Source organism: Thunnus thynnus, chromosome 10 (assembly GCF_963924715.1).
Source record: "Thunnus thynnus chromosome 10, fThuThy2.1, whole genome shotgun sequence".
NCBI lineage: Eukaryota > Metazoa > Chordata > Actinopteri > Scombriformes > Scombridae > Thunnus > Thunnus thynnus.
The window spans coordinates 948,853-968,265 of record NC_089526.1 but is presented as its reverse complement, the minus strand read 5'-3'; the positions used below and the strand labels follow the sequence as shown (position 1 = coordinate 968,265).

At 43.3% G+C, this 19,413-nt stretch overlaps 1 protein-coding gene across 1 annotated transcript in view; it reads left to right on the top strand.

Annotated features, from left to right (window-relative positions):
* The window catches only part of tg (thyroglobulin), a 33,361-nt gene that overhangs the window by 1,168 nt on the left and 12,780 nt on the right, over nucleotides 1-19,413 (top strand). Inside the window, exons 2-33 of the mRNA XM_067600287.1 lie at nucleotides 465-573; nucleotides 770-867; nucleotides 1,955-2,110; nucleotides 2,403-2,562; nucleotides 4,817-4,923; nucleotides 5,062-5,205; nucleotides 5,913-6,098; nucleotides 7,109-7,617; nucleotides 8,368-8,752; nucleotides 9,583-9,621; nucleotides 10,148-10,378; nucleotides 11,128-11,232; nucleotides 11,354-11,431; nucleotides 11,519-11,628; nucleotides 12,151-12,262; nucleotides 12,605-12,766; nucleotides 12,842-13,033; nucleotides 13,565-13,692; nucleotides 14,629-14,779; nucleotides 14,900-15,046; nucleotides 15,148-15,291; nucleotides 15,490-15,654; nucleotides 15,765-15,869; nucleotides 15,954-16,063; nucleotides 16,488-16,593; nucleotides 16,689-16,892; nucleotides 17,498-17,668; nucleotides 17,751-17,837; nucleotides 18,160-18,237; nucleotides 18,491-18,628; nucleotides 18,720-18,896; nucleotides 19,040-19,154. Of these exons, the coding sequence (XP_067456388.1) occupies nucleotides 465-573; nucleotides 770-867; nucleotides 1,955-2,110; nucleotides 2,403-2,562; nucleotides 4,817-4,923; nucleotides 5,062-5,205; nucleotides 5,913-6,098; nucleotides 7,109-7,617; nucleotides 8,368-8,752; nucleotides 9,583-9,621; nucleotides 10,148-10,378; nucleotides 11,128-11,232; nucleotides 11,354-11,431; nucleotides 11,519-11,628; nucleotides 12,151-12,262; nucleotides 12,605-12,766; nucleotides 12,842-13,033; nucleotides 13,565-13,692; nucleotides 14,629-14,779; nucleotides 14,900-15,046; nucleotides 15,148-15,291; nucleotides 15,490-15,654; nucleotides 15,765-15,869; nucleotides 15,954-16,063; nucleotides 16,488-16,593; nucleotides 16,689-16,892; nucleotides 17,498-17,668; nucleotides 17,751-17,837; nucleotides 18,160-18,237; nucleotides 18,491-18,628; nucleotides 18,720-18,896; nucleotides 19,040-19,154 (4,909 nt within the window). The remainder of the gene's footprint in view (nucleotides 1-464; nucleotides 574-769; nucleotides 868-1,954; nucleotides 2,111-2,402; nucleotides 2,563-4,816; nucleotides 4,924-5,061; nucleotides 5,206-5,912; nucleotides 6,099-7,108; nucleotides 7,618-8,367; nucleotides 8,753-9,582; nucleotides 9,622-10,147; nucleotides 10,379-11,127; nucleotides 11,233-11,353; nucleotides 11,432-11,518; nucleotides 11,629-12,150; nucleotides 12,263-12,604; nucleotides 12,767-12,841; nucleotides 13,034-13,564; nucleotides 13,693-14,628; nucleotides 14,780-14,899; nucleotides 15,047-15,147; nucleotides 15,292-15,489; nucleotides 15,655-15,764; nucleotides 15,870-15,953; nucleotides 16,064-16,487; nucleotides 16,594-16,688; nucleotides 16,893-17,497; nucleotides 17,669-17,750; nucleotides 17,838-18,159; nucleotides 18,238-18,490; nucleotides 18,629-18,719; nucleotides 18,897-19,039; nucleotides 19,155-19,413) is intronic.

The window sequence follows — 19,413 nt, the reverse complement described above, 5'->3', positions numbered from 1 at the left end:
TTCTCCTCTAACATCTCTGTGACGTCACATGATGCCTTTCCTTTAGAAAGATGGTTTTTACCATCTAACTTCATGTCAAATCATTCCCTCTTTATTTCTGTCTCAGCTGATGGATTCATGTTTTCTAATAGTTTCAGCTCCTCTAATACAACAGCTGACACTGATAAATGTGTCTGCTGGTTTCTGACAGCAGAAAAATCTAATTCTGCTTTTCACTCTTATTGAGAACATTTGAATGAAACCACAAACGGAGCAGAACTAGTCTCTTTATATGGACATTTTAGGGGCGTCAATGATGCTAATGATGAAATCTCAGGAACGTTCATCAGAGATTTATAAGAGTTTGTGACGTTAAGAGAGTTTGTTGGAAACAACAAACCTCACAGAGAGAGAAGTCCGAGAGGTTCAGGAGGAGAAAATGTTCTTGCATGAGGTCCACATTGTTTACTGATGATGTCGTGCAGAGTACCAGCTGGAGTCGGAGAGCCTGAGCCGATGTGAGTCGCTGAGGGGCGTGGCTGTTGCCAAGCAACAAGGTGACATCCCTCACTGTACAGAAGATGGCAGGTTCAGGTATTTATCTGTCTGTAACATCAAGGTAGAGTTCATGGATTCATAAATATATTATTGCAGTATAACATGTGTGTGTGTGTGTGTGTGTGTGTGTTTCTGTGTGTGTGTGTGTGTGTGTGTGTGTGTGTGTGTGTGTGTGTGTGTGTGTGTGCATCTGTGTGTGTGTGTGTGTGTGTGTGTGTGTGTGTGTGTGTAGACCTGTGCAGTGCAGTGGGCGGGGTCAGGAGTGTTGGTGTGTGGATGCTGAAGGTCAGGAGGTCGTCGGGACTCGAACCAGCAGCTCTGCTCCAAACTGTGAGAGAAACTTTCACACTTTAACACATTTAATGATCAGAGGTGATAATGTCATAGTTTACATGTTTTATCACAGTTTAATTGCAAAACTCTGTGTGAGTCGAACAGCTCAAACACTTTTAGACTACAGGGACACAATACTGCTGTCATGTGGTGCAGAAAATGTTCTTCATAGATTTTACTGGCAGGAAAATTCAGAAATAAAGAAAAAACAACAAAGAACTAAAGGATTAAAGGAGGTTCACATATTTCCAGTGTGTCCACACAGTCATTTAAAGTCTGTGTGAAGCTTCTATTCAGCTTCAGCAGTCTGAGTTAGTCATATCAAGTGGATATCTGACACATTTACAGTCTTTTTAGCATCAAATTCCCTCTTTGTGTTTCCTCGGACAGTGTTTCCCTGTTGAGCTGCAGGTGGAAGTATAGTAACAAAAAGAGGAACTTTGGCACTAAAAAGACTGTAACGTTGAAAGATATCTACTTGATTTGACTCATTTGGACGCTGAAGCTTCATATTAGCTTCAGACTGTGGATTTTGTCCTCCATCACTTCCATTGTAAGGTCATTATGAAGGGATCTTCTAATGGTCAGTATGAACAGGAGGAATGATTACAGCAAGATAAACAGCTTTAATGTTCATTTGGGCTCAGTGTCATTTGGTTTAAGACACTTGAAAAACTGTGAACTCGTCCTTTGACACACCTGTTGTACTGACGTGCTGAGCTGCAGGTAGACATAACACTCTCAGTCTTTTTAAAACTTATACGTCAACGTTTCCACACTTATTGTCTTCGTCAGTATAAAAGTGACAGCGATGAAATACAATCCAGGTTTTTTGGGGACTTTAAGATAAATGAAATTACTATTTATATATCTTTTAGTTATATTATCTGTAATTAATCTCTCTACCTGTCTGCCTGTCTGTCTGTCTGTCTGTCTGTCTGTCTGTCTGTCTGTGTGTCTGCCTGCCTGTCTGTCTGTCTGTCTTTCTGTCTGTCTGTCTGTGTGTCTGCCTGTCTGCCTGTCTGTCTGTCTGTCTGTCTGTCTGCCTGTCTGTCTGTCTCTCTGTCTGTCTGTCTGTCTGCAGGTCCGTCTCCCTGCCAGCTGCAGTCCGTCCTGCAGTGTTCTCCTTCAGGACAGTTTGAGTCAGTTCAGTGTGACTCCAGCAGGGATCAGTGTTGGTGTGTAGATCAGGACGGCATGGAGCTCTACGGGACCAGACAGACCGGCCGACCTCAGCGCTGTACATACTGATACTCATACTGACACAACTGTTACTAACACTACTACTACTACTACTACTACTACTACTACTACTGCTACTACTGCTACTACTACCACTAATATACTGCTGATGCTATGAAGAATGATGCTTCTAAAAGAGGGAAACCTCTCCAGTAAACAGACACCTCGGTCTGTTTTTAGTTCAGTACAAATGCAGAGCTTTTGGTCTCCAGCACTGTGTTGTTTGAATGTGTTTGGTGTGACCTGCTGACATCATCAGACCGACTCACCTGTTGACCTTTGACCTGCAGGTGCTGGCAGCTGTGAGGTGAGAGCGAGGCGGCTCCTCCACGGCTCCATGTCTCCGTCTCCTCCTCAGTGTTCAGCAGACGGAAGTTTCCTCCCTGTTCAGTGTAAATTCATCAACATGACGGACAGAACAGAGCTGGACCTGCTGCACACCTTCAACAGGTAACTCACCTGTCTGTCTGTCTGTCTGTCTGTCCGTCTGTCTGTCCATCTGCACACTTTCAACAGGTGTATATTTAGGGCCTGAGCCCCAAAGGGGTGAAGATCCTATTGTATTTCGTGTGTTTGTTTGTTTCTTTCTTCTTTATTATTACGCCACTTGAACCCTAAATTTGACCCCCCAAACATGCTCAAAAACTCCCAAACTGCCAAAATGTGCTCGAGAGCGCCACCTATGTATCTAATATGGCTGCCACGGCCCGTAGGAATGTCGTAAAGAGATCAAACCAAAACTCAACTATTTGTCTCATCAAGACCTACAAATCACATGCTGACACCCCTGACCTAAATCCAACAGGAAGTCCACAATATGCGCATCGGAGTACGACTTTGCATCAATTTTGGACCCCAAGAAACGCTATCTCCTCTTAGGGCGTTAATGGTATCGGCTTCAAGCTTTGATACATGTCTTATAACACTGTGCTGAACAAAAGTAATTAAAGACTTTGTAATAACTTGAACGGTTTAGATTTTGTAAGCCCTGAAAGTTGGAGTGCGACATCACACCTTACAATGTAAACCAATGGGGAGGCAATCTATGGGCATGAACTTTGTGTCAAACTGAGGCATCTGACGTCTGAACTATAAGTCTGACCACTTTCAAACCTGGATCAATGGATTTGCGATGAAAATTCCTACTAAAATATGATATTTAATGTAAGATTTGGCCAAAGTCATGGGATTTATGAGGAGATTTCACAAGAGGAGTACTCTGAAATCCTCCTCTCCAGCTGAGAGGGAGAAGGAGGGAAGAAAGTGGGGGGGGGGGGGGGGGGGGGGGGGGGGGTTGAATGGAGCTTATTTTTGTAGGATGCAGCAGAAAGGTCTATATACATACAGTACATTATATACAAACTTTGTATGAAGTTTGGTGTTATTATCATTTATTTTACAATAATTATAGGTCTTACATGTATAATTCAGTAGTGGGGATGACCTATGAGGGGAAGGGAAAAAATGGAGTGAGGGTGACAGTTTAGTGATAAAGTGCTGCAGAAAAATAAAATCAAAACTAAAATTTGTAGCTCTGTACTGCAGTTTTTCCTTTATTAGGGCCCGAGCACCTAGCGGTTCACTCACACTCTCCATTCAAATATATGAGTATTTTTCTGTGTCCAGCTGCAGTTACTTATTGTCTCTACACACCTGACAGCAGTGTTCAATGCTGACTTTTTTGTCGAGGAGTACATGTGTTCCTAAATGTAAAAAACTAGGAGCACATAGAAATTTAGGAGCACACGTCAAATGTTCAAGTAACTGTTTATTAAAGACAACAATTTATCACATACATATTTAAATGCTTTGTGTGTGTGTATGTAAATCAAAATTTCTGTTCTCTTTAGGGGTGTTTGATTATGGCAAAAAGCATAATCACAATTATTTTTGCTCGATATTGACATCACGGTTATTTAACACGATTACTTTTTGACTATCATTTTTTGTGATTGCTGATATATGCACATATTTTTTCCCACTTGGCTGAGGGAACTATTACACATGCAAGCATAGCTTGTACTAAGTATGATCAAAAAAGACAATATGTGAGGGAAGAAGTCAGGAAGACTGGAGTTCAGGAGCTCAGCATTAAAACTTTAATGAACCTGCCAAGTGGGAGCAGCAGTTTTGGGGGTTTTTTGAGTTTATTAGACAGACAGGATTGATGTGTAGGATTTAATATTTGGTCTACAATCCGAAGTGGAGGGTGGCGGTAATGTGCCTAATATGCTATAATTTAGCTATCGTTGAAGCGTGTGGCTGTGGCGTGGCGTTGAGTTTTGATGTTTCGCCATGACAGAGGAAGTTGCTATAACTTTAGTGTAAATGCTCCAGTCTGCCCCAAACTTTACATGTTTGATAAGAGTCCCAGCCTGAACACGTCTACATGACAATATTCAGTCAGTGATGCAAACTGGCTGAATAGCGCCCCCTATGAAATTTCAGCGAAGCAGCCCCAGCAGCAGGTAAAACAGTGGACAAAGGAAGTGATGTTTATCTCCTTCTTGCACTGTCTGAAAACAGCCGGGTCTGAAGACGTCTACATGCCCGTCACAGAAGCCCTTCGACTGCGGCGCTGTTCGACAAGCGCGGAGGCGCGAGGGCCCATTCAATGCTGCTTGCAGCTTTAATTTTATGTATTTTTGTGTGTATGTTTGTGTATAACTGTGGATATTTTGTTTATATTTTTGTGTTGTTTCAGGTTCCCAGAAGCCTTCGAGACGTTCGGCAGTTTCAGGAAGTTTTTCCCGCTGGTTTCTTCGTACTGCTTCTGTTCAGACAGCAGAGGCCGAGAGCTGGAGGACACAGGTACACACACATTTTCACTATTTTCTGACATATTATAGACCAAACAATTAATCAATCACATGCTTGTTTGTAACCCTGTCAGATATAATATGATGACGATGATGATGATGATGATGAAGGGGTGTACTTCCTGTCCAGGTGTGGAGCTGCTCCTGTCTGAAGTGTACGACTCGGCATTCTCAGGTCTTCAGTCCGGTCGCTCCTTCTCTCAGACCAACATCTACAGAGTCCTGCAGAGGAGGATGCTGGGAGTCCGCCTCGCCCTCACCGGACGTTTCAGATGTAAACTCACTTTTTAAAGTTTATACTGGTTTAAACTGGTCATGACGATTTAAACTTAATGTTTATATCATATATACTTGTTTAAATTAGTTAATCAGTAAAGTTAAACTGGTTCAGACCAGTAAAGACAATAATGAGATAGTAAAGATCCAGTAACTCTGATCTCATTTATACTGGTTTAAAGTAGTTTGAGCAGACGTAACCTGGTTCAAACTGCCTCGCAGTGTTAAACTGACCATTTTAGGGAGCTTTAGAAGTAACGTCTGGATGAGTTAACAGTGGTTTGAACTGGTTTGAACTGGTTTGTCTGCTTCATTAAGCGCGAAGGTCCATTCTTGACCTTTGACAAAACTATCTCAACTGAGGTCATCAAGTCTTGATCAGCAGATAATCATCGTTTTTACTGAGTTGGGTTTGTTTTGTCGCACTGAATTACACAGTTTTAGGTGCTGCTACAGATGTTAGTATCTGGATTAATTAACATCACATTAAACCAGTTTAAACCAGTTTAAATTAGTCCTGACTTCATGAACTACATGCAATAATCTGGATCTGCTTTACACAAGATTAAATTTGTTAATCCTCAAAAGTAAAATTTATTCAGACCAGTAAGCAGCATCAATGAGGTTTGTAAGATGTATCTCTCTGCACTCATGTATACTGGTTTAAACTGGTTTGAAGAGATGTGAGCTGTGTCTGTCTCTCAGGTCCGTCTCCCTGTGAGGAGGAGCGGCGGGCAGCGATGGAGGCGTCCAGCGTTTTCATCCCGTCCTGTGAGACCGGCGGATCCTTCAGCCCCAGACAGTGTCAGCAGGGGGGGCAGTGCTGGTGTGTCGACCCCACAGGGAGGGAGCTTCCTGGGACTCGACAGCTCGGAGACTCCCTGGTCTGCAGTGAGTGTCCTGGAGCTTATTCTCATCTCATTTAGTCTCCTTTATCTCCTCTCATTTCCTCCCATATCCTCTTCTATCTCCTCACTCTTCATCTAAACTCTTCTATTCTTCTTTTCATCTCCTGTAATCATGTCATCTCTCCTTTATTTTTGCTCATCTCATCTCATCTCATACATTTTTTAATCTCATCTCGTCTTGTTTCTTCTCACTGAATTTTATCTCATCTCATCGTTTTATCTCATTGCTTCTCATCTTTTCATTCGTTATTCTCATTTCCTGTCATCTATTCTCACATCATTTCATCTTCTCATCACCTTTCATGTCTTGTCATCTATTCTTACATCATCTCTTCTCACCTCTAATTTTTTTTTCTCATCTCATCTTCTCATTTCCATGAATATAATCTGTTCTAATCTGTTTCTCTGCTCTTCTGTTCTTGTCTTTATCCATCTCATCTCATCTCATCTCATCTCTTTTAATTTCTAATATCTTTATTTCTCATCTCTTCTTTTCTGTACTCTTGTTCTTATCATCATCCTCTCATTTCCTGTCATCTGTTCTCACATCATTTCATCTTCTCATCTCCTTTAACATCGTCTCATGATTTTATATTTCATCTCTTGTCATGTTTCAACATCTTTTCAATTTTCATTCTCTCTCTTCTCATTTCATTTCTTCTCATCTTCACTCTTCATATCTCTCATCTCTTCTTCCATCTTCTGTCGTCTCCTTTTAAGTCTCATTTCTTCTTCTCCTCTCTTAATGTCTTGTCTCTTTTCATCCCGTCTACTTTATCTCTAACTCATCTTATCTCTGCGTTTCTTCTTGTCTTCTCATCTCGTTTCCATCTCACTTCATCTCATCCGATCTCTTCCCTGTTCTTCTTTTCTTTTCTCATTTCATCTCATCTTCTCATGTCATTCATTCAATGTATTTGCTTTACCTCTACCCCTCCTCTTCCTCCTCCACCTCCTCTCCTGATTCTCCTCCTTCTTCTCCTCCTCCTCCAGGTTCAGGTCTTGCTGACTGTCCCTCTCAGCGTCGTCTGGCTCTGTCCCGGCTCTTCTCAGGCCCCGTTGATCCTCCTCTCCCGGCCTCGTCAAGCAGATCTCCGGCCTTCTGTCGCTCCCTCCTCCGGCCTCTCGAGGAGCTCCTGCCGGTGGAGGCGGATCTGACCTCCTTCCTGTCTCACCTGGTCGAAGTCCTCCACGGTCTCTTCCCCTCGGTGGGTGGAGCTCAGCAGGCGCTGGCTCGCTCCTCCCCCCGCCGCCTCCAGGAGAACCTGTTCGGAGGGAAGTTCCTGAAGAACGCCGCCGCCTTCAACCTCAGCGGGGCGGTGGGAGCGCGAGGAGCCCTCGGCCTGGACCGGCTCTCTTCTCAGGATGTCATCTCCAGCCTGCAGGAGAACCGGGACCTGGTCCAGTCTGTCAGCAGAGCCCTGGAGGACCCCGCCTTCCTGGCCGCCCTCCAACACGCACTGATGGAGACGAGCAGCTCGGACTCCGCCTCACTGCAGCAGGTCAGAAACCACAAGTCCTCCAACACCTGACAAAACCTCTGAGGTCACGCAGACAGTTTAGAGCTGCAGCGATTAATCTGTCGATTATTTTCTCCATTAATCAATGAGTTGTTTGGTCTTTAAAATGTCAGAAAATGAAGAAAAATGTGGATCAGTGTTTCTAAAAGTCCAAGATGACGTCCTCAAATGCCTTTATTGTCCACAACTCAAAGATGTTCAGTTTACTGTCATAGAGACTAAAGAAACCAGAAAATATTCACATTTAAGAAGCTGGAATCAGAGAATTTGGACATTTTATTCTTAAAAAATAACTCAAAACAATTAATCAATTATCAAAATAGTTGCCAATTAATTTAATAGTTGGCAACTAATTGATTAATCGACTAAGTGCTGCAGCTCTAGTGGAGTTTCCTTGTAAACAAACAAAAGTGACGTTTACATTCACTGTTACTCACCAGAACACATCGTGTTAATCGTCCAAAACATTTGCAAAATATATATTTTAAAGTATTTTAAATCTCTGCTTTGTTTATGTCTGTGTTTACTGTGTTTCCGCTCTTCTTCTTCTCTGCCTTTGCTGGCACATCGCCGTGTTTCTCGGCTCACTACAGCCACCTGTAGGTCAGTGGGAATGTGAGACGATCGATGCATCGCCAACGTGCGCTGGTTATTACAGTAACTCCCACATGACCTGCAGAGCTGCTTCTCATCACAGCTGAAACTAACTTCATTCATTCTTCTTGTTTTTAGGTTCTGACTCCTCTGCTGCGTCGCTGCTCCGGTGAGGACAAGGAGGACGCGGCGTCCATCTTTGTCCCGAGCTGCACGTCCAGCGGTGGTTTCCAGCAGGTTCAGTGTCGGGCAGCTGAGTGCTGGTGTGTTGATTCTCAGGGTCAGGAGGTCGTGGGGTCGCGGACCGCCGGTCGTCGGCCTCGATGCCCGACCCGCTGTGAGAGAGAGCGAGCGGCGGCGCTGAAGGTGAGAGAAAACATGGCGGCCGGAGCTGAAATCCACATCCCAGCATGCTCGGAGGACGGGGACTACCTGCCGCTGCAGTGTGTCGGATCACGCTGCTTCTGTGTGGACGCTGACGGAAAAACAACCACTGCGGGGTCAGCAGGGGGCGCCGTCACATGTAAGTGATCGCTGACGCTCAGCAGATGTCACAGCTGACGACACAAAACTGCTTTAACGTGAATAACCGAGTGTGTTCTGGTCCAGGAAACTACCTGCCAGATCTGCAGGAAACAGTCCAAACTCCTGCCAGCGCCCCCTACAGGCGGCAGAGTTCATTACAGCCACAATATGAACAAACATCCTGATGATTCATCTGTTCTTACAGGCTGAGCAGCAGCAGCTTTGTCCTGAGGTCAATGTCTGCAGCAGAGTTCAATCAGTCATGCTGTTGATTTTATATTGTTTTTGGCTTCAAGGCCCCGTTTTTAAGCTCCGTCTCTCGTCAAATAAGATGAAGCCCAGTGGATGAAAGTAAATTACACTACATTATTAAACTTAAACTTTTTGGCGTCTCCTCACATAACTGTTATAACAACTGTTTGTGGCCCAGAGAGGTAAAACTCTCTAATATTTGACAAGAATGCAAATAAAGCAAAGAAAACTAATCCAAACATCTGCTGACTGTTAAAGGTCAGTCAGTCACAGCCCAATTTTACTTTTGTACTTTTACTTAAGCAGGATTTAAAATGCAGGGCTTTTACTTTAAGTATTTTTACATTGCTGTTTTGGTACTTTTACTTTAGTAACGGAGTTTTTCTTCCACCACTGATGAAGCCACAGAGCTGCTCTTTAAAGATGAATATACAGTAGCTGTGAAGGATCATTCGGCCTCTTCTTTCTTTACATTTTCCAGCTCTGAGATTTGTTCATAACATCCTGATGATGTGGAACCTTCCAGGTTCTGATCTCAGTCACAGAGGATCCGTCTGTCTGTCTGTTGTGTTTCAGGTCCAGAGAGAAACGAGGAGAAGCTTCAGTCCTCCGCAGGTCAGATAAAAACCTCAAACTTCAGCTTTAATTCATCACAAATTCACCCTGTAAACATTTGTAATTTTGGCTAAAAGCTGGACAAACCTCTTTTAGAAGATCTGACTTTTGATCTGACTTCTGGCTTTTAAAAGGCACTCAGCAACACACAACAACGACAACAACAGCAACAACAACAACAACAACAACAACAACAACAACAGAGCAGCAGGAAAGACTCAGTGTTAAATGTATAAAACAAATGCAGTTTTCTTTTAGTTTATTTACAGATTAATATTTGTGAAATTTTACTGTAATAATAATTCTTTTATGATAAAGAATCAATCAGTCATTTCATGCAGGTTAGTTCAGTTCAATACAGATGATTGATGAGCTGATTTAGAAAAAAAGAGAACAAATGGAACAGACTAATGGACACGAGCGATAAAAGAAATTAAAATGCTGAATGATAAAAATGTATAAAACAGATCAGACAGGAGCATAAGAAGTAAAAGCGCAGTAACTACAGTTTGATGTTGACTTCCAGGTCGCTGCTCTCAGGTGTTTGCTGAGGTCACAGCGTTCAGACAGGAAGTGAAGAGCATCGTCGCTCTCTCTAACTCCTCCCACCTCCTGCTGGGATACGGATTCCTATTGGCTGAAGGTCTGCATCTGACCCCCGAGGAGCTGCAGATCAGCCAATCAGAGGAGGAGCTGCGGGTCTCTGACAGGCTGCTGAGCCGCTCCAAAGCTGCGCTGCGATTGGCTGCCTACTCCAGTGAGTCACAACTGCAAATTAAGACGAAGGTTTATGTTCCACATGGAGAAAATATCTGGAATTTAATCCAAAATACTTTGATCCCAGAATGAATTTCTACATGTTGAAGGTTTTATTTCAGTTAATCAACAACAATTATTCCCGCTGATCATTTTCCAAATAATCCATCAGGTTTTATATTGATTTCCTTCGTTACAGGAAGCTTCAGTTCTTCACTGTAAAAATCAACCAGCAGAGAGAATCAATATTCAGTAAACTATGTTTTAGTAAAGTTAAGTTTCATCACATGAAAGTCGAGCTGCAACCATTAATCAATCAACTGATAATTAATCTGCAACTATTTTGATAATCAAATAATCATTTTATTCATTTTTTTTGGTTGCATCTTTTCAGATTTGAAGCTTTTTACCGTCATACATGATGATAAACTGAATATTTGTTGATTGGACAAAACAAGACGTGAAATCGTCATCATTTATAAACAAAACAATTAAACAATAATGAAAAAAGTTTTAATTGGTTTGTTTAAGAAAGTAATATAACAATAATTTAATAGTTATAACACTGTTATAACAAGTACTTTTACTTTTGATACTTCAAGTACATTTTGGTACTAACTTCTGTACTTCTACTTAGACTTTTACTTGTATTTTAATACTTTGCTATTGATACTTTTACTTAAGTAAAACGTCTCCATACTTCTTCCACCACTGATGATGTCATAACAACATCGTGCTTCATGTCCTCAGCTGTTCAGATGTTCCTGCCGCCGCGGCGTCGCTCCTACCAGCCGTTCACGCCACAGTGTGACGCTGACGGACTCTGGCTGCACACACAGTGTTACCACAGCACAGGTTACACACACACACACACACACACACACACACACACACACACACACACACACACTCATAAATCAGAAAGAATGATATTATATCATAAAACACTATAAGTGTGTTGTGTGTGTGTTTGCAGGTCAGTGTTGGTGTGTTGATGAAGATGGCGAGTACATCCCTGACTCTCTGACCAGCCGCTCGCTTAGCCTGCCCAAATGTAAGATAACACACACACACACACACACACACAGACATATACACAGACACACACACAGGTGTAACAGGTGTGTGTGTCCTCCTGCAGGTCTGACTCGCTGTCAGAGAGCTCAGGCTCGCACTCTGCTCTCTGGTTGGATGAAAGGCTCTGATGTCACTGCCGCCACCATTTCATCCTACCGGCCAAAGTGTGAGAAGGTAACACACATGCACACTCACACACGCACACACACACACACACACACATGCGCGCGCACACACACACACACACACACAAACACAAATGCACACACACACACACACACACACACACACACAAATGCACACTCACACACACACACACACACACAAATGCACACAAATGCACACACACTCACACACACACACACAAATGCACACTCACACACATACACACACACACACACACACACACACACACACACACAAATGCACACACACCCATCTGACATTTTAATTAATTTGAACATGATGTCATCCTCTGTAACACAGAATCAGTCTGTGATTCATATGCGTGTGTACTTGTATTGCTATCTTTTTGGGGACCATCGTAGTGAGGACCGGTCCTCACAATGTTTGGTTTTAATACTCATGTTAGAATTAAGTTGTGTGTGTGTGTGTGTGTGTGTGTGTGTGTGTGTGCGTGTGTGTGTCTGTGTGTGTGTGTGTGTGTGTGTGTGTGTGTGTGTGTGTGTGTTTCAGGACGGTTGTTTCTCGCTGCTGCAGACAGAAGGCGCTGCAGGCTGGTGTGTGAACCCTCTGACCGGAGAGATGATACAGACGGCAACACCGAGCCCTACCGGACAGCTGACATGTACACACACACACTCACACACACACACACACACACACACACACACACACACACACACACAGACACAGTCATGTTTTCATCACTTTAGAGGACATCAGTATTTTCAGCAAAAAGATTTTAAACACTAGTTTCATCTTTAACACATTGTATTTTATGAACTTGTGTGTTTTTAATGTAAAATCTGAAAAGTAACTATAGTTATTAAATGAATGTGTTGCAGTAGAAGTATAAAACAGAAACAGAAATACTAAAATAAAGTACAAATACCTCAGAATTGTTCTGAAGTACAGTACTGTAGTAAAAGTACTGCAGTAACTGGTAAACTGTTCATGGTGCGTTCAGGTCCCAGCTGGTGCGAGCTGCAGGGTCTCCAGTGTCGCCCCAACGGCTCCTTCATCCCTCTCCAGTGTGATGTCACTTCCTGTTGGTGTGTCTCTGAAGACGGAAAGGAAGTAGGCGGGACCAGGACGCTCCGGCAGACAGGACGCACGCCGTCATGTGACCGTAAGTTTGTTTGTTTGTTGTTTGTTGTAGTTTCACTAAATTTGAATCTTCACTTTGCTCACTTCCTGTCTCCAGGTCCTCTCTGTCCCGACCCCGCCATTACCCATGGTGCACTGGTCTGCCACCCAGCAGCCAATAGCCGACAGAGCTGTGATCTCGTCTGTCACCGTGGTTACCAGAACTCACTTCCTGTCAGCAGCTTCCTGTGTGAGACTGACAGTCGGCGGTGGGAAGGAGACAACAAACCGCTGCCTGGATCCTGCCAGAGTAAGACCTCTGACCTCTGACCTCTGACCTTGAAATCACCAATCCCCTGTTTTTAAAGGTTTCATCCCCCCAACTTTAAGTCACGTTAACTTGTTTTTAGATTCATTTCCTTCCTTTCAGGCAGAATCAGGTTTCAGTTTATTTCTATGAAAATTAACCTGTCAGTGTTTCATTAACATCATCATTCAGTTTGGAGCAGAGATTGAAATGTTCAGTGTATTTAATTTTTAGTTAAAGGAATAAAACATAAGAAAGACAAAAAAACATTATCGTCCTCTTCAGTCTGTAACTTTTAAATCTACATTGATCAATTTTTCGCCACTAGAGGGCAGAAAAAAACATTAGAGTCAATATCATAAATGTGTTTCTACACATGACACACTTTGCACGTATTCACCAGGACAACTAAGAAACAAAAACACAGGTTTAAACCATGAACATAAAACAAAAACCACAAAACATAAATGCAGTTTTCAGCACAACTGCGGTTTATGATCATTTAAATTCTTGTGTGTGTGTGTGTGTGTTCAGTGTCTCGGCCTCTACAGTCGGTGTCGTCCTCTCAGCTCTGGATGTTGTCGTCTTCCTGCTCTCAGATCAACAGTTTACAGTCTCTGTTGTTCAACATGATGACCAGCAGGGGGCTCTGCTCTGCACAGGTGAACACTGCACACTACAGCACACCTGATACTGACTCATACTCTTTATTTAGTACATACACCGTATTATATATTGTATGGAAGCCCATTTATGCCAAGAAAAGAAAAAAAATGGATCTAATGGATGTAAATATATGGCAAGAAAAATTCTCATTATGAGTCAAAATTTTAAGATACCAAATGATGTCATATTAGAGCGTTTTATTTTAATCAAGCCGAACTTCTCTTGTGTTTATATTTGTTTCTTGGTGGAAATGAGCTTCCATAATGCAGCACATGAAAAATATAACAGTGTTTATGCTATTATTATCATTATTACTATTTATTTTTTATAATGTTTGATTACAAATGAGTCATACGACTGAAGAGTGTTTGACACATGATTTAATATAAATAAACAAACAAGTACAAACTAAAATAACATAACGCTGCTGTGGCTGCACAGTCATCTTTGTTATTGTAATAATAGAAAATATTTATATATTTCTAATCTGATCATCATTTGAATCATTTGAATCTGGATCAAAATACACAGCAGAGCAAACAATCAAAGTTACGTCTACCAGACTGTTTTCATTCTAGTAGTAAATATTCATATGTGTTTTTATGATTTTATCCAAATGTTTTATTTTAAACTTTTATTAATGTACAAATAATTATGTTTGTTTTTATTTGAATGTAATAGTCATGTCCTTGTAAAGCAATTTGGTTTTGTTTTTAAATGTAATTAAATTACCTTAATTTGACTAAATTTCCCCCGAAGTTGACTGAAATTCAGTTTTTGCTCACAAACAAGAGGAACAGATGAGACCGAGAACATGAACTCGTTGGCAGACGTGAAATTTAAACTTGTTCTTTGAATTTGAGCTGTAATTTGGGACAAAACTGGATTAAAAGTCTGACTGGTGAATGTAAAAGTGAAACGTGTGTGTTCAGCTTCCCGCGTCCGGCCGCTCCGTGTCGGTGTGCGATGACTCGACGGTGCGTCTGCGGTGTGACGGCGACGACGCGCTGACGTTAACAGTCAGGTGGACCGCCGTCCTGTCTGACCTCCCGACCTCTGACCTCCCCGACCTCCACGACATCGGTGAGTAGATACAAACTGACACTGAGGGAAGAAAACGTCCCACCAGACTCCATTAAAAAATCGTCAAAAGTCCCCAAACTGGGTTCAGGACTCTCATGTTGGTGTGTTTTTTAATATCAGGTCTGTTCCTGAATGAGTCTCGTCTTCTGGAGGGAGTTCGGGGGCTTCTGGGTAAGATGACATCAGAGCCCAAACTGGTCTCCGTGACGACTCCGAGCTTCGGCTGTTCCCGTGGTTATCACCTGGACGGTGACGGCGAAGGCTGCGGTGAGTCGCTGTTCTGTGTCACCTGACTCTCACATCAGTGTCAGTCTGTGAATGAAGCGGTCAGACGGTGATTTCGTGTCTCCGTCTCTGTTTTTTCGCAGTCGTTTGTCCCGCTGGGAGTTTTTCCAGCGAGGGGGCGTGTCTTCTGTGTCCTCAGGGAACCTATCAGGACGAAGAGGGGCGGGACTTCTGCAACAGGTGTCCCAGAGGCTCCTCAGCTGCTGGAGCATCGTCTGTCAATCAATGTGAGACCTTTTTTAATTTCTAAGTTAGTCATGTGACTTATTGATCACCATGGATACTAATTACACGTCATCTTAAACAGTATTAAACAAAATACAATATTCTACTTAGAAATAGAAGGAACAGATTCAACCCATCAATTAAATTTCATCATCATGACGACTTGACTAAATGTTGTTGTGCCTGTTTGTGACTGACAGGTGTGACAGAGTGTCAGAGGCGGGGCTTACGGTGTTCAGACCGAGGCAACTTCCTGTCAGCGCAGCCTGACTTCCTGTCCGGCAGGTGGAGGTGTGTCAACAGTGAGGGGGCGGAGCTCGAGTGGACCAACAGCGACACGCCTCTGACTGATGAAGAGTGCTCAGGTGAAAACTCAGCAGCCAATCAGAGAGCAGCTCAGAGATCAGCTGTTTTTGTTTTTTTGTAATGTGTTTGTGTGTGTGTGTGTGTGTGTGTGCGTGTGTGTGTGTTCTAGTTCTCAGCAGGTTTCAGGTTGTTCCTGGATCAGAGCTGCTGGTCGGAGCTGAAGACGCTGAAGTCCTGCAGACGATGACCTCTGACCTCAGAGCCTGTGTCCAAGGTGACACACACACACACACACACACACACACAGAGTATGTTTGTGGTGTGTATTTGTGTGTTTACTGTGTGTTTGTTCCCTCAGCTTGTGCAGTACAGCCGTCCTGCCACCATGTGGCGCTGTTCAACAGACAGACTCAGTGTGAACTGTACAGCACACACACACTGAACACACACTGCAACACCTCGCAGCAGGTACACACACACACACACACACACACACACACACACTGCAACACCTCCCAGCAGGTACACACACACACACACACACACACACACACACACACACACACTGAACACACACACACACACTGCAACACCTCGCAGCAGGTACACACACACACACACACACACACACACACACACACACACACACTGAACACACACACACACACACACACACACTGCAACACCTCGCAGCAGGTACACACACATACACACTCTTCATCCTCGTCATCCTCATTCTTTCACCTACAAACTGTTTGTTTACTTTAAGTTGATGCAGCTCAGTATCTGGAGGTAAAATATCTTTGTGCATAAATCAAATCTTTTATTTATATATTTTTAACGTAAACATTAACGCTGATTAAAGTTTTATTTTCTGTCTGTGTGACTCCAGACCAGCGGGTTTCTGGGTAATTCTCAGGCCGAGCTGTTTGATTGGCTGAGCTGCTCTCTGAGAGTGAGGGGCGGAGCTTCAGATCTGCTGGTTATCAGGAAGAAAGGTGCTGTATCCATAGCAACAGATGACTGACACTGACATAATAACAAACAGGTGTGTTTACCTGAGTGTGTGTGTGTGTGTGTGTGTGTGTTTCAGGGGCGGAGTCTCCCTCGCAGCAGCAGCAGCAGCAGATCTTTGTGAGGATGAGGATGATGAAGGCGATCTCAGGTGTGTTCAGGACTCAGGTGTTCTCCTCCAGACAGACGTCTCTCGCCGACGCTCATCGTTTCTGTCAGGACGGCTGCAGCCGCGACACCTGCTGCCACGGATTCATCCTCAACCAGAACATCCTGAACGGAGGTACGTTACCATGGAGACGGGAGCACATGTGACCTGAGGGAATGAATGGATGAATGAATGGATGGATGAATGAATGAATGAAAGTGTACATTTATGAATGAGAGAGTGAGTAGATAAACTGGGTGAATAAATAAGTGAACTACTGAATGAGTGAACGCATGAAGAAATTGAATGAGTGAATGAATTAAACAATGAATGAATTAATGAGTTTATGAAGGAATTTAATGAATAGCTGGGATGAAAGAATGAATAAATATATAAATGTGTGAATGAATGAGTGAATGGATGAATGAATGAAATGATTAAATGAATAACTGTATGAATAAGTGAGTGAGTTCATGAACGGCTGAGTGACCAGAAGGAATTGATTGAATACGTGAATGAACAAATGAACTGAGTGAATAAAATAGTGAATTAGTGGGTGAATGAATGAGTGACTACATAATAATGAACGAATTATGTGAATGAATACGTTACTGTGGTGAATAAATGACGTAAATGTGTGAATTAGTAAATTAGTAACTGATGTCAGTGAATGAACGCATTTGTGTGAAATGAATGAATGAATGAAACAGCTGGTCTCACCCCCCCCCCCCCCCCCTCAGGTTCTCTGCTCTGTGGTTGGCTGAGAGCTCCGTCAGTCCTGATGTGCGGGGACGAGGACTGGGACGTGATTGGACAGGGAACGGCCAATCGTATCTGCGGGGCGGGGCTTATCTACAACGAACAGCGGAGGAGCTTCGTGTTCGACTTCGGAGGACAAAAGTTCACCATCAGTAAGAAAATAAAATGTCAGCTGACTGGAAGAGACGAACGCCATCAGGAATCTTTCCAACGTGTGTTTGTGTGTCTGTGCAGCTGATTCTTCTCTGCCGGCCGACAGCAAGAACAAGAAGGACTACCAGGCCTCCATCGTCAGCTTCCAGGCCGTCTACCTAAACACCGGTACCTGACCTCTGACCCTAACATGAACCCTAACCTCAACAGGGTCCTTACATCCCTGCAACCCCGACGACCTCCTCTATATATTCATATATGGAGATTAAAAACTTATGGATATTAAAAAAGAAGAAAAAAATACAAAATTTACACTTACATGTTTAGTTTCTCTCAATAAAAAGTCTTCAAGAGTATGTAGAGTTCTCACAGTGACTCTGACCAGAGGTCAAAGGGTTAAATGTGATTATATGATTCACAGAGAAGTTTGTCCCTCAGTGCTGCTTGTTGATGTTTTTCACTGTTGTTGTTGTTGTTGTTTGTGTGTCAGACGCTGAGTCAGCAGCTGGTGGTTCTGGTTCTGGTTCTGGTTCCTGTGCAGCAGCAGAGCTCAGTCCTCCTCTGGACGGTTCGTATCATCGATCAGCTGATGCTGAATGTTTGTTCTTTCTGGTCTCTGCTCTGATGTAAACATCAGTACAGTATCTAGCACAGCATGTAAATACATAGTTCAGTTAATTTATGAATAAATATTCTTGATTACGCAGAGTTTATTGAGTACTAGTGTGTGTGTGTGTGTGTGTGTGTGTGTGTGTGTGTGTGTGTGCGTGTGCGTGTGTGTGTGCGCATGTGTGTGTGTGCATGTGTGTGTGTGCGTGCAGCATCAGTACAGTTGAAGTTTGAGTCTCTGTCAGAGGACGACGTCCTCGTGGATCCTCAGAGGAAACTCCCTGCTCTCTCCTTCTGGCTCAACAAGCAGAACTACGACTCCCAGCAGGCATTGCTCTGGTGTCTCACACGTACGTCACACGCTGAATTTATTTTCTCTTACAGAGAATAAAACAGAGTTAAAGTTTGATCAGCTGACAGGTGATGAATGTTGTGTTTCAGGCTGTGACGGGGAGCAGCAGTGCTCTGTCGCTGACCTCAGAGACGCTGACTCGGCAGGTTTCTTCAGCTGCTCGTTGTATCCGGACAGCAGAGTGTGCGGAGCGTACGACAAACCGCTGAGACGCCCCTGCCGCCCCCTGCTGGACAGGACGCCCGACAACACCTACAGCAAGAAGGGTGAAAACAACACTGCTACTGGTGGAGGAACAGGAGGACGTTTGTAAAGATCTGTAGGTTTATTAAAGGTGATTTAACACTGTGTGTGTGTGTGTGTGTGTGTGTGTGTGTGTGTGTGTGTGTGTGTGTTCGTGTTTGTTCAGTGGATTTGTCCGGACCAGTGAAGAGTTTCTACGAGAGAGTTTCCTTCCAGAAGATGGTTTCTTACTCCGTCCGCAGCCGAGTCAGTCTGACAGAAAACACACCGCTGTCTGAGGGGTAACACACACACACACACACACACACATACAGACACATACACACACACACACACACACACACACATACACACATACAGACACATACACATACACACACACACACACATACACACACACATACAGACACATACACACACACACACACACACACACACATACACACACACATACAGACACATACACATACACACACACACACACACACACACATACACAGAAACACACACATACACAGAAACACATACCTTCAACTTATG